The 14,074-nt window shown below is 46.3% G+C and overlaps 2 protein-coding genes across 3 annotated transcripts in view; one reads left to right on the top strand and one right to left on the bottom strand.

Annotated features, from left to right (window-relative positions):
* Nucleotides 1-1,658: 1,658 nt before the first annotated feature.
* TMEM81 (transmembrane protein 81) lies at nucleotides 1,659-4,516 on the top strand. Of its 2 annotated transcripts, none has more exons than XM_003822959.5 (2): nucleotides 1,659-2,450; nucleotides 2,718-4,516. In XM_003822959.5, the coding sequence occupies exon 2, from the start codon at nucleotides 3,327-3,329 to the stop codon at nucleotides 4,092-4,094; it is 768 nt and encodes a 255-aa protein (XP_003823007.3). In that variant the 5' UTR covers nucleotides 1,659-2,450; nucleotides 2,718-3,326; the 3' UTR covers nucleotides 4,095-4,516. The 2 variants fall into 2 exon arrangements, with proteins under 2 accessions (XP_003823007.3, XP_054965158.2); XM_055109183.2 differs by having other exon boundaries at nucleotides 3,229-4,516.
* A 5,134-nt stretch (nucleotides 4,517-9,650) lies between these two features.
* The window catches only part of CNTN2 (contactin 2), a 34,836-nt gene continuing 30,412 nt past the window's right edge, over nucleotides 9,651-14,074 (bottom strand). The window contains exon 23 of the mRNA XM_003822961.7: nucleotides 9,651-14,009. Coding sequence (XP_003823009.2) covers nucleotides 13,900-14,009 — 110 coding nt within the window. The 3' untranslated portion in view covers nucleotides 9,651-13,899. The remainder of the gene's footprint in view (nucleotides 14,010-14,074) is intronic.

The following is a 14,074-nucleotide window of genomic DNA, read 5'->3' on the forward strand; positions in this document are numbered from 1 at the left end:
AACCAGGTGTGAAAAGGGCTCAGTAGCTTCTCTGAGTGGCGTTTTTAGCTGACTGGAAGTGCTTAATCTGGATCGTCTTTTTTTTTTTTTCTTCAATATTTTAAAAGGAGAATTTAAATACTGTGCTTACTGTGAAATATATCAGTTGGTGAGCCGGGCGTGGTGGGTCACGCCTGTAATCCCAGCACTTTGGGAGGCCAAGGCGGGTTGATCACCCGAGGTCAGGAGTTCAAGACCAGCCTGGCCAACGTGGTGAAAGCCTGTATCTATTAAAAGACAAAAATTAGCTGGGCGTGGTGGTGCATGCCTGTAATCCCAGCTACACTGGAGGCTGAGTCAGGAGAATCACTTGAACTTGGGAGGCAGAGGTTGCAGTGAGTGGAGATCGCACCACTGCCCTCCAGCCTAGGTGACAGAATGAGACTCTATCTCAAAAAAAAAAAAAAAAAATGATATCAGTTGGTGGATGCTCCTATAGGTAGCCAAACACATTGATTACCTGTTAGATTTTAGGATAGAAATCAAAGTAGAGCACGTCAGCAAGAGCCTCTTTGTCTCACTCCATCATTTAGAACCAGTATATTCAGTAGTTGAAGAAAGAGCTCTCCCTGAATCAGTTGCAAAACGTCTATATTTTTAGATGCCACTACTTTTTTCTTAAATATTCATTTTGAGACTGTCATGAGTTAGACCAGTGGTCGAGATTAGTAGATGGCTCACTAGACATGTTTTTGTTTTGCAGACATTATATCCATTCCAGTCCTCTGCACTGTACACTGCAGCAGTGTGCAAACTATGGGACTTAGAGGGTTTCTGCCATCTTTCCATGTGTGAAGTAGCTTGGTTTCCTCTGCCTGTGCATTTGGATGTTTGTGCTATGTCCACCTCCTAAACTGGCTACTGAGAAAATCATCTTCAGCCCTGTCAGATTGTCTCTGGCAGTAGCTCCTAATAATTATTTATGTTTTTGGAATTTTTTTTTCAACTTTTAAAAAACCTTCTATCCATTTCAATTTGAATTATTTGATTTGTACAATATATGTATATTCTCTTCTTCCTTTTTGTCATCCCTGCCCTGCCACCCCCAAAATTTTGTTTTTAAAAATATTCTGGGCTGGGCACGGTGGCTCACACCTGTAATCCCAGCACTTGGGGAGGCTGAGGCTGGTGGATCATCTGAGGTCAGGTGTTTGAGACCAGCCTGGTCAACATGGTGAAACCCCGTCTCTACTAAAAATACAAAAATTAGCTGGGCGTGGTGGCGGGCGCCTGTAATCCCAGCTACTCGGGAGGCTGAGGCAGGAGAATTGCTTGAATACAGGAGGCAGAGGTTGCAGTGAGCTGAGATTGCGCCACTGCACTCCAGCCTGGGTGACAGAGCAAGACTCCATCTCAAAAAAAAAAAAAAAAAAAAAAAAAATCTGTAGTTTTGTACAAGATGAGACTTAGCCTTGGGTACTTCTTGCTGAAGCTTTAATGCTTTGTAAATAAAATCGGATGTTTATTAAAGAACAGGTGTAGATGTTTATTTGTAAACACTGCTCACTTCTGGAACTCTCTGGCCACTTTGCTTTAGTACAAAGGAAAATGTGATTTCCTGTGTTGATACTAGATCTTTCGGTGTGGAAAGATAGATCTGGAAGGGATAGGGAGTGGACAGGTAGTCTAGATTTCTGCCTCTAGATGAGATTGTAAATAAATGATGCAAGTGGAAAAGTTGTTGATCAAAAAGATCATCTAGGAATGATCTGTCTTCCAATTATTTAACTCAATATAGTTTTGCAATTACTCTGAAGAGGCCGTAGGGCTAGGCATTCTGGAGGTTACAAAAATGCATGCTAGGAAGTTCCCGCCTTCCAAGGACCTTTCTTCAAGTCTAAGTAAGTACGGCTGAATTCTTATTAGCCTTTTTTTTTTTTTGAATGAAGCAGCTTTAAAATTTATTAAATGCTCGTTGTCTCCTAAAGATAAGATGTTTCACAAAGTCTATGTAAGTCTTTGATTTTAATGTCAAACTTGAGGGTCTACGTATTAATCTTTTATGTGATTGAGAACTCCATCTTTGACATCATAGCTGTTTCATAGCAACCTTGACCTACGTGAATAATGAGCTCTATTCTGTAGGGTAAAGGGAGTAGGCCAAGAGTCAGGGAGCATCATGCATCCTCTCACTCAAAATATATCTTTGTATCCTTGGGAAGGAAGAGTGCCTAAAAGGGGGAGAGGAGCTGCCTTTAACATAACCTTAAACATTCTGATTTGAAAAGGTCATCTTGGCCCTTGTCTTTATGAATTTCCATTTCTATTTAAAATTCCTTACACATTGAACAGTGTTTCACACTTTACAAAGTGTTCTCACGTACAGTATATCATTCAATGCTCTAAGTGACCTTCCTCAGATAGGCAAGGAGGTCTTAAGTTACAAAGGAGGAAACAGAAATTCAGGAAGGGTAAGTTACTTGCCTCCTAGTCCAGAGTTCTTAATCCTTTTTATAGGAAGTTTAGGAACATTAATTCAAGTTAATCTTCCTTTTTTTAGACTTTAGTATTTGTTTTATTTGGTGACATTTAACTGGGGCTTTTGAAACCCTTAATTTAGATCCTAGTTTATAGAGGGGAAGGGGAAGGGTGAGGAAGAGTGTAACTTCACTATGCATTTGAGGTAATCTGGAAATTTACTTCAGTTTCTGAAGTCTTTTCTTCTTTGTCTTCCCAAGAGGTGGATTTAAAGTCATTAAGAGAACACGAAAACGGCCAGCGCGGTGGCTCATGCCTGTAATCCCAGCACTTTGGGGGGCTGAGGTGGGTGAATTGCTTGAGCCCAGGAGTTGGAGACAAGCCTCGACAACATGGTGAAACCCCGTATCTACAAAAAATAGAAAAATTAGCCAGGTGTGATAGCCTGCACCTGTAGTCCCAGCTACCTAGGAGGCTGAGGTGGCAGGATCACTTGAGCCTAGGAGGTTGAGGCTGCAGTGAGCTGTGATCATGTATGTTACTGCACTCCAGCCTGGGTTGACAGAGTGAGGCCCTGCCTCAAAAAAAAAAAAAAGCATGAAGACTAGTAGGTAAGGTGGTTATTTTATTAACAACGATAGATAGTAAAGCAACACCATTGTGATTTTTTTCCTGCCTTGTGGCCTCACCTGTTTATAAGGACTGGACTTTTATTTATTAAGTTGTGTTGTTTTATTGACAATACATGCATCATATCTTTTGACTTTGAAGGATATCTCATGTCAAAGGAATCAAGTTATGATTTATAGAGGATTCAACTGGAATACCTTGTGGGTGCTGGCTGAGGGTGGCAAAACGCCTACCGAGACATGAAGGTTTTAGCCACTAGTTTTGTCCTTGGGAGCCTGGGGTTGGCCTTCTACCTGCCTTTGGTGGTGACTACACCTAAAACACTGGCCATCCCTGAGAAGCTGCAAGAAGCTGTGGGGAAAGTTATCATCAGTGCCACAACCTGTACTGTCACCTGTGGCCTTGGCTATAAGGAGGAGACCGTCTGTGAGGTGGGCCCTGATGGAGTGAGAAGGAAATGTCAGACTCAGCGCTTAGAATGTCTGACCAACTGGATCTGTGGGATGCTCCATTTCACCATTCTCATTGGCAAGGAATTTGAGCTTAGCTGTCTGAGTTCAGACATCTTGGAGTTTGGACAGGAAGCTTTCCGGTTCACCTGGAGACTTGCTCGAGGTGTCATCTCCACTGACGATGAGGTCTTCAAACCCTTCCAAGCCAACTCCCACTTTGTTAAGTTTAAATATGCTCAGGAGTATGACTCTGGGACATACCGCTGTGATGTGCAGCTGGTAAAAAACTTGAGACTTGTCAAGAGGCTCTATTTTGGGTTGAGGGTCCTTCCTCCTAACTTGGTGAATCTGAATTTCCATCAGTCACTTACTGAGGATCAGAAGTTAATAGATGAGGGATTGGAAGTTAATCTGGACAGCTACTCCAAGCCTCACCACCCAAAGTGGAAAAAGAAGGTGGCGTCAGCCTTGGGAATAGGAATTGCCATTGGAGTGGTTGGTGGCGTGTTGGTGAGGATTGTCCTCTGTGCGCTGAGGGGGGGCCTGCAGCGGTGACAGCTTCAAGAACTTAACAGCCTTGCTCCTGAAGAACTGGCTGCCCAGGAAGCCAAGCTAGCTTTTTAGGGGAGTGTTCCAGCTGCGGGTAGTGGATCAGCTTAGAGGGAACACTCCCACAGCCAAAAGAATGAGTGGGAGAAATGGAGGGGACAATCTCCTGGGAGCTATGCGCAGTAATCTAACTTCCTTATGTCCCATGGATCTCTTCCTGATCTTCCCTGCCCATTGGGTACCCAGGAAACTGCAAGCATTGCCTGTGTTCCTGGGAAGAGTTCTAAGAAGCTTGCATTCATTTTCTACCCTTTATGACTTGGATGCCTCCCCACCTCCATTTCCCCTCTTCTGAGCTGTGTATTCATGTAGAGGGATGTATTCAGCCTTTTTAGTGAACATTTTTTTTCAATAAAAGTAATTCACAGTAGCTGTATGGAGACCTAACTTTTTCTGCTCTTCAGTTTCTTGTATTTATTTAAATTGTCCCATAATCAGTCTGGCTTCATTTTCCTCAGGTTTCTTAGAATAGACATTAAACCAGTTGTCTGCTTTTGGGGGCAGGGGGTGCAGTGCATAAGCCTATGGCAGGGGTTGTTAGTAATGACATCCAACTCAGGTGTGTAACAGTCACTAAATATTAACAAATTGCCTGTTCTGCCCAGGTAAATCCCGTTTGGTATTAAATTGAATTTCTTGGCAAAACACTAGATCCTTCACCTGGTAGGTTTCCTCTTACCATTCAGACAGCACCTTGGCTTGCCTCCACTCCAGTCCTTTTAGCTCTTTCAGTGCCCTGAAGCTTCTATTCCTGGGAAGGTCAAGTATTGGTTTCTTACAGCAGCCAAGGCCCCCAAAGGAGGATTAGTACTTTGATTCCTCCATAGGAAATCCAGTCTTAAGACTCCGAGGCCATTCGGACCGTGTCTGAGATAATTGGCTTGTGGAACCATCAGGGAAAGGCTCTTGGCCACCAGCTGAGCTAATTCTACTGAGAGAATTACAACATCTCTTCCTCTCACTTTTCTCTGACTACAGGAGGTAGCAGAAACCAAAGACCAGCGATTCTCTAGATGTGTGTTAGAATCATCTGGATGACCTTGTGAAAAATAAAGGTTCTTGAGCTCTAATCCTGACAATGCTAATTCAGTTTAAATTATGGTCAAAGGATCTCTATTATTTATTTTACTTTTAACTTGTAAAAATTTCAAACCCATAGAAAAGCTGAAAGAAATGTTTGGTGACCATGCATAGAACCTTTACCAAAATTCACCAGGAATTAACATTTTGTCACAATTATCTTTCTCAATATAGATTGATTTTGTTAAACCATTTGAAAGCTAGTCACAGACATTGCAACTCTTAACTCTTAAACCATGTATGCATCTCCTAATAAGGATGTTCTCTGTAACCACAATATCTTTATCACACTAAGAAAATTAACAATTTCTGGCCAGGCGCGGTGGCTCACACCTGTAATCCCAGCACTTTGGGAGGACGAGGCGGGCAGATCACAAAGTCAGGAGATCGAGACCATCCTGGCTAACACGGTGAAACCCCGTCTCTACTGAAAGTACCAAAAATCAGCCTGGTGTGGTAGCGGGCGCCTGTAGTCCCAGCTACTCGGGAGGCTGAGGCAGGAGAATAGTGTGAACCCAGGAGGCGGAGCTTGCAGTGAGCTGAGATTGCGCCACTGCACTCCAGCCTGGGCGACAGTGCAAGACTCTGTCTCAAAAACAACAACAAAAAATTAACAATTTCTTTCTTTTCTTTTTTTTTTTGAGATGGAGTTTTGCTCTTGTAGCCCAGGCTGGAGTGCAATGGTGTGATCTCAGCTCACTGTAACCTCTGCCTCCTAGGTTCAAGTGATTCTCCTGCCTCAGCCTCCTGAGTAGCTGGGATTACAGGTGCCCGCCACCATGCCTGGCTAATTTTTTTGTATTTTTAGTAGAGACGGGGTTTCGCCATGTTGGCCAGCCTGGTCAAACTCCTGACCTCAGATGATCCACCTGCCTCGGCCTCCCAAAGTGCTGGGGTTACAGGTGTGAACCACTGGACCTGGCCAAAATTTAACAATTTCTTAATCTTATATAGTTTATACAAGTTGAGCATCCCAAGTATGAAAACCTGAAATCTGTAATGCTCCAAAACTTGAAACTTTTTGAGTACCAACATGGTGCTCAAAGGAAATGCTTATTGGAAGAGCTTAGATTTCGGATTTCTTGGATTTGGGATGCTTAACCTATAAGTATAATGCAAAGATGCCAAAATCTGAAAAAGTCTGAAATCTGGAACATGTCTGGTCCCAAACATTTTGGATAAGGGATACTCAGCCTGTATTCACTTCTCCTCAATATCCAAAATCTTAACAGCTTTTTAATTTCATTTTTGATCCAGGATCAAATAGAAGTTCATGTGTTATGTTTCTCTTAAGTATCTTCTTTTACAACAGATCTCCTGCATTCCTTTGTCTTTCATGACATTGATTTCGTTGAATAATTTACTCCAGTTGTCTTAGATAAGATTCCATAATTTGTATTTGCCATTTCCTCATGAGTAGATTCATGAGGAATGAATCTTAAACATTTTTGACAAGAGCCCTATGTAGATATGTACTTAACTGCACCACATTACAAGGCTCATGTTTTTGTTTTTGTTTTTGTTTTTTGAGATGGAGTCTTAGTGTATCATCCAGACTAGAGTGCAGTGGTGTAATCTCGGCTCACTGTAACCTCTGCCTCCCGGGTTCAAGTGATTCTGATGCCTCAGCCTCCTGAGTAGCTGGGACTATAGGCATGTGCCACCACGCCTATAGATGGGGTTTCACCATGTTGGCCAGGCTGGTCTCAAATTCTTGACCTCAGGTGATCCGCCCACCTCGGCCTGTCAAAATGTTGGGATTACAAGCGTGAGCCACCGCGCCCTGCCAAGGTTGACCCACTATTGATAATAAGCTTGATCATTTGGTTAAGGTGGTGGATGGCCAGATCTCACCACCAGTGTGTGTGTGTGTGTGTGTGTGTGTGTGTGTGTGTGTGTGTATTTTCCCCTTTGTAATTCATAGTCTGTGGGGTAATACTTTATGATTATATGGCTCTCCAAAAACTCTTCACATATTTTGGCATCCATTGTTTTTGCCTTGTTGAACATTACATGTTGGGGACTGCAAACTGGCAATTCTTTATGTTCATCTTACCTATATTAGCCTGCATTTCTCTATAAAGAAGAGCTTACTCTTTTTACCCTCTTTATTTTTGAGGTCTCAATAGATTCTTCTTATTCAGTGAGCTATATATAATCCATTATCATTTTATCTTTTTTTAAACTTTTTAGGTTTAGGGGTACATGTGCAGGATTGTTGCATAGGTAAATTGCGTGTCATGGGGGTTTGGTGTACAAATGATCATTATCTTGATGTTCAAATTGTCCCCAATTTTGGCCAGTAGGAGTCCCCTCAGGCAAGCTCTTTTGCCCTTTTGCTGTGGTTTTATTTGACATTGAGCATTTTCTTGCTTCTAGTACAACACGGTATCTCAGATTCACATTTGGACTCTCCTTGCCCCAAACCTGAATCTGGTCTTTCCCCAAGGAACCCTGGTTCCTCTTAGTGTGGGGAGTAGCATTGAGAAACCAAGGTTTGCATGTTGGGTGTGCTCATTGCTACTGGGGAGTCATTGCTCCTAGGCTGTCTCAGTGTCCTAGATGTATATCATGAGTTCAGAGCATCTTTGTTGTTTAAGGTTGTTAGATGGTTCTGATATATGGCTAAGGTTGAGAACCACTGACTGAGGCCCAGGCATAGGGAGTCATTTTACTGTTGCTCTTATTTTAAAAAAGATCTTACATTTTACACATACCCTTACCCCCATTCTGTTTACTTCAGAGGGGATAGATTTCAGAAGACCTGGGTTCTGGGCCTTGTTCTGATGTTGATGGTGTAATGGGGCAAGCTACCTGACATCATCTTTGAAATAGGTGATTGTGAGGATCCAGTGAGATCCTGTGAGGTAAACTGAAGTACGGGACATGAGTTCAGGAATATTATTGATGAAGCATTCAGTACGGGACAACTTGCTGAGACATTCAGGAGATAGCTTGCTGTACTTTAAGCAAGCAGTCTTGACACTAGAAGACCATAAAATATCCTACTTTAATGAACTCAACATGACATTGCTGAGGAGGGAGGAAGACTGATGGGTACTATGTCCCATTTTCCAGATGGAGAGACTGAGTAACTTTTGCAGTCTTCTGTTGCAGCCAGTAGTCAAGCATGGGATGGACTATTGCACAGTTCTGGCATTATAACCCTCTGTGCATTGGGCTCTTGAGTTTTGACTCTAAGGATGTGAAGGGATTGAGCAGAGAAGAGAACAAAAGATGCTCAGTTGTGTTAGTAAAGCAAAACCTGTTGAATTCTGTGCAGGTAATCTACCTTTGCAGGGTCAAGGGGATGCTGACTGGACTAATATTTGGGTTTTAGAGTGGCTGGTGTTCCCACATCCCCTTTGGGGGCAAAGTGGAAGAGATGACCGCTTTGTGATATCATACTGGTGTCCGTACAGGCCCCTTCCGGAGGCTTGTTGTCAGCCTGGGCTTCCAGGCACACAGCTAATGAGTCTTGAGGCCTCCATTCACCATCTCCCTCTTCCCTGAAAAAAGCTGGGGGCGTAGTCAGCATGGAGCCCTACCTGCTTTGCACTGAAAGACTCAAAACGCAGAGTCGTGCAAGTGTATCTCCACACACATTTTCATCTGTAATAAAAGTTTGATAGGCCGGGCACGTGGCTCACGCCCATAATCCCAGCACTTTGGGAGGCCGAAGTGGGTGGATCACCTGAGGTCAGGAGTTGGAGACCAGCTTGGCCAACATGGTGAAACCCTGTCTCTACTAGAAAATACAAAAATTAGCCAGTTGTGGTGGCAGGTGCCTATAATCCCAGCTACTCAGGAGGCTGAAGCAGGAGAATCGCTTGAACCCAGGAGGTAGAGGTTGCAGTGAGCTGAGATTATGCCATTGCACTCCAGCCTGGGCGACAAGAGCGAAACTCTGTCTCAAAAAAAAAAAAAAAAAAGTTTGATAAATGGTTATCGAATGTGTGAGAAAGTGTGGCTGGAAAGTGACTAGTAATTCAAACCCTTGTGGCTGCTGTGAACCAAGAGTAGAGGCAGCAGCCTCGTTCTCACCAGTTGGGTATCATTAATATATCTGCAGGGAGACTTTCCTTTGGGACCACTGAGTCAACACCTCAAAGATGTCTTAAAAATCAGGCCACCTTGAAGCAGTACCATCACATAAGCATTGTTTACTGCCACTGTATTAGGTAAAGCCAACTGATTCTAGCCAAATGCCTGCTTGTGCTCTGCTTGGACCTGCCTTAAGATCTTGGCCTAATTCTTCCCTCCTCCTGGGACTGGATGAAGCAATATAGACTGTATGTTGTAACTTACTTATATTTCACTGTGTAGGGGGTAAAGAAATTCTTGGATAAAAGCCTCTGGAGTGAAGAACAGGACAAGGAGGTATGCTTTAGCCTGATGATAACACCCACAGCTCGTGCCAGCTTCCCCAACAGGTTGAGAAACCATCTTTATTTAAGAACTGCCTGCTACCAGAGTCAATAAATAACTATCATTACAAGAAGTACAGGAGAGAAACAGTAGGCCAACGGGAGTGGTTCCATTTTAACAAACACTGAGTCAAGTCAGTGGTCTGATGAAGCCCTAGCATTTGCCAAGCTGTGAGCCTCTCTAAGCTGTGCAGGCCCCGGATGGGACGGGTAAGTTGGAGGAGTCTTGGGGCCGAGGCAAGATGTATCCCATCTAAGGGCACTAAGTGTCATAGGCCCCAAAGGCTGCCTGGGGCTGTGGCCAAAGCTATCTGACCCATTTTGTTTCTCTCATTTTCCTTTACGTCCTGTCTTCCCAAAGCCTATGACCACATACACAAGTCCACGGGTGTTCCGCAGCTACCAGGTGCCTGTTTCCATGGAGCTTTTTGGGGGCACACAGAAAAATGCCCACCTAATGCCTTTTATGCTAAGAGCCTCTCTGGCAATCCCCATCACATCCAGGAGGAAGCCTAGGGTGGGTCTCACCCAGGGAGACAGAGCACCACTGTCATGCCAGTGGCCACAGGTTTGAGGATACTGTGTCTCCCACCAATGAGCCAGTTGGCAGTCCCATTCTGAGACCAGGCAGAGAAAAGATTCCTCTGTAGCTGGGGAAGAGATTAAGGGAGTCAAACATTCCTAGCCATTTTGGGCTCTTGCCCAGAGTACAGGCTGGCTGGCCCTTGGGGCTGCCCTAAAGAGGCAGCATATGCTGGGATGAGCACTGGGCTGTAACCAGAATTCCTAGATGAGCCCCCTTAATGGCTTCCCGTAAGGTGCAGGGCCACAGAAGGTGGGATCTCCAAGACTTCCTGGGCTGAACACTTTGATTCTAAGAGTCTCATCTCTGGATGGACACTTGGACCATCTCCTGCCCCTCCAGTCACAGCTTCACCTTTCCCAAATCCCATGTCAACAGCTGTCAAAATTCCTCAAAGCTCCCTCAGAAAGAAGCCTCTTCCTTATTCCAGGGCCTCCTGGAATGAGGAAGGTCATTCCAGAGGTTTTTTTCTGATATTTAACCTCAGTCTCGTCTGTTGTTACTTTATGAAAAGAAAAAGACACCCCCACCTACCCCCGTGGCCTTGCCACTCCCTGGCACCATTTGTATCATTTGTTGCCCTGAATGAAAGCAGATAACCTGACCTTGCTGGGCCCTGAGACTCTGTCTGGAGAGAGCTGCCTTCCCCCTGAGGCTGGGTGTACATCTGGACTGTTAGAGCAACAAGGACCAGAGAGCCAGGGCAAAGGGCTCTGTAAGGGGAGCCCAAATGTATGCAGAAGAGAGGACACTTGTCTCCCTAGGCCCTGGAGAGGTGCCTACAGGTGGTTCCTTTTCCTAGTCCCCAGGGTGTTTACTGGCCACTAAGCTGTGGGGTAAAGTACTTGTTTGTGGCTGTTCCTCTTGCCGCCTCCTCTGGGGCTTGATGTGTGAGAGGAGATAACCCAGAACTGTGGTCTCATGATCACAGTGAAAATAAGCACACTCTCAACTCCCCCAGCCCATCTGGGCAGAGAACACGAAAATCAGAGAACCCCTGCGCAGGAGGGGATCCTGAGAAACATCTAATCTAGTCTTCTGCAAGCAAGCTCATGTACAAGTCACTCTAGCAGGAGGCTGTTGCATTTTACAAGCTTGCATGTCCTCAGGTCACCTATTGTCTTATTAAACCTTAGTCAGTACTCTACCTGAAATCTCAGGCTGCAGGAACATTTATTTTATTGTCGTTCTATCCCTCAAACAAATTCTGCCTGCCCAGTGGTTAGGTTTTCCTGGGGCTCAGTTTTCCCTGGTTAAAAACCCTTCGTGGGTCTCCCAGGAGGTCTGCCTTCCTCCCCTTTTTAGTGGACCTCATTAGCATTAAGGTACTTACTTGTGAGTAACTATCGTTGGCCTGAAGCAAGTTTAGTGGCTGTAGCCTCCAGCTTCACTGGTTAGGTCCTATGCCAAACCAGCTCCTCCCTCGGCCCAGCAACCGGACACCTGTCCCCTGCTTCCCCTGATGCAGCCCGAGGCAATGAAGAACGAATTGGATAAAACTTGGAAGGAGGTTTTGTTCAGCATCCCCTTTCTGATAGAGAACCAGGCACAGGCCAAGTCGTGGCCAGAGGGGGGCCAGGAGGGATGCTAGGCCAAGTTTGGACTCCCTGTCAGGGAGAATGGTCGTATAGCTGAGCCCCTAGCACCCTTGCTTGTAAGGGTTGGGAAAAGGTGAGGAGGCTTTGATTAGCCAGCTCCAGGAAAGCTGACCTGGGCTAGGGGTGGGTGGGTAGGGTGCAGTGGGGGTTTGGCTGTGGCAGGGAAAAGGCATGTGAGCTTATATTTTTAAAAAATTGTAGTGGGTAAACATCAACATAAACCTGCCCAGGAAAATAGAGCAGGACTTAAAAGTTTAAAAAACCATAACAAAATAGAGCTCTAACTGTAAACTACAGAAAACAGGCTCGGAGCTTCCGAGGACATATGCCCTTCAAGATGCCTGTCCCGCTGCCCCCTGTGAAGGGCCACCTGTCGGAGCATGGGCTTTGGGGTTTCCTAGTTGTGCTGCTGCTCTTGCCTAGGGAATCTGCTCTTGCTTTGGCCTCTTTTCTTGGGGCAAGAGTGAGGGTGACAGGGAGCTTCAAGTCAGCCCTCCATGTTGAAGTTTGGTAGAAGCTCTGCCCACACCTTGGACTGGAACCCAGCCATGCCAATCCCCATGATCACCAATCCGAACCCCTTGAAGTAGAATTTTCATACCCTACTGACTAACCACCTTCTTAGCCAGGCCATAGCCATTCAGCAGTGCCTCCTTCCTCTGGGTAGACAAACAGCCTTGAACAGAAAGGTGGAAGACTCGAGTTCTTAACCCAGCCCCATCTCTTCTGGGCTGTGTGACCTTGGGAATCCCAGACCCTCTCTGGACCACCTCCATTTCCTCATCTGTAAAGTGAGGGGCTTGAAGAAGTTGAGCTCTAAGGCTTCTTCCAGCTCTGACGTTCTGTGACTGGTAGTATACCCAGAGCTCAGGAAAGGATGGCCCATTTATTAACCCCTTTTTCTCCGGGGAAATGCAAGCAGTCCAAGGCCGTCTGGGAGCGGATCTGGCCAGGTGGTCCTAGGTATACCTGGGAGCAGGCAGGGCCACATTTATCCTCTGCCCTTCCCAGAAACCTCCCAATACCAGGACACACAGCATGAATGCTGCATTCCCCTCCCAGGCAGGAGTGAGTCAGTGCTGGGAGAGCAGAGTCTGGGGCTGCAGGTCGGGGAGGCCGAGCTGACTGCAGGCAGCACTGGAGGGAGAGGTGGGCGCATGATTGGCCATCTCCTGCCCAAACCCTGGAGGGACTGTGCAGAATGGGTCTTGGAGGGGTGGGAGACCCCACCAAGACAAGCCCTTTAGTCACCCAGCCACCTGAAGTGGCGCTGTCAATCGGGATGACAGGGTCAGGTTGGCAGTGTTGGCTGAGAGGGCATCGTCACCTGGGTTGTGACTATCTCAGACCAAGGCTGGTGCCCCTTTCCACCAAGGGCCCTGGCCTCTCAACTTTTTTTGGCTCCCACCCCAAACAGCCTGGAGTATCACCCCCCTCAAAGCTGAAGGGGCTCAGGCTCCCAGCCTCAGGCATCGGGGCGCTGGTTCTCAGCCGCTTGGGCAGGCAGGAGCCCCTAGGGAGTTATCGGGGACAGCGTCAGGGTCCTTGCTGCTGCTCAAGGGAGAAGGCAGGAGAGTTCTTGGTCCCAGGGCTTGCCCTTCTTCCTTAGACTGAAGGATGGTGAGGTGTGCACTTCGCTCCAGTTCTTCAACCTGTTCATGTCTGGTGTTCCTGCCGGGCCTAGGACTGCTCTCAAGTGGCGGAGTCCGTATAGGGTCCCAGAGTTCCATCTCTGCTGAGTTGAAGACATGTTTTTAAAACCCCCTTCTTCCCATGGGCCTGTTCCTTCCCTCCAGGCAGCCTAGAGCTCAGGTATAGGCGTCAGTGTCATCATGGAAGTTACTGCCTGGTGCCTCTCAATTTAAAGAAAATCCTTGCGTGGGTTCTATCCTGCGGCAGAATATAAAATATCCTACCTCCTACAAAAAGGGCACTGTTTAAAGTAGGTATTTAAAACCAGCCACTCTCTGGCACAGTGTCAGGCCACCTTGGCAGCAGGAAGGGGCTGGCTGTGTCCGTCGGAGGTGGCGTCCAGCTGCGGCGCAGAGGGAGGGGTTCCAGGATCAGAGCTCCAGGGAGCCTATGAGGATCAGCATCGCCACGGAGTGGGAAATGACGGTGCCAGGGTGTGGTGCTGGGCGGACTGCCATGTTCTCCACCATCATGCTTGTGCCTGAAACCAGCACAAGCTGAGTCAGCTGGGCCTGGGACTACCCTAGCCCCACCCTTGTGGCAAGA

This window comes from Pan paniscus, chromosome 1 (assembly GCF_029289425.2).
Source record: "Pan paniscus chromosome 1, NHGRI_mPanPan1-v2.0_pri, whole genome shotgun sequence".
NCBI classification, from domain to species: domain Eukaryota; kingdom Metazoa; phylum Chordata; class Mammalia; order Primates; family Hominidae; genus Pan; species Pan paniscus.

Coding starts and splice junctions, on each gene's coding strand:
- TMEM81 (XM_003822959.5), top strand. CDS start 3,327: ATGAAGGTTTTAGCCACTAGTTTTGTCCTTGGGAGCCTGGGGTTGGCC.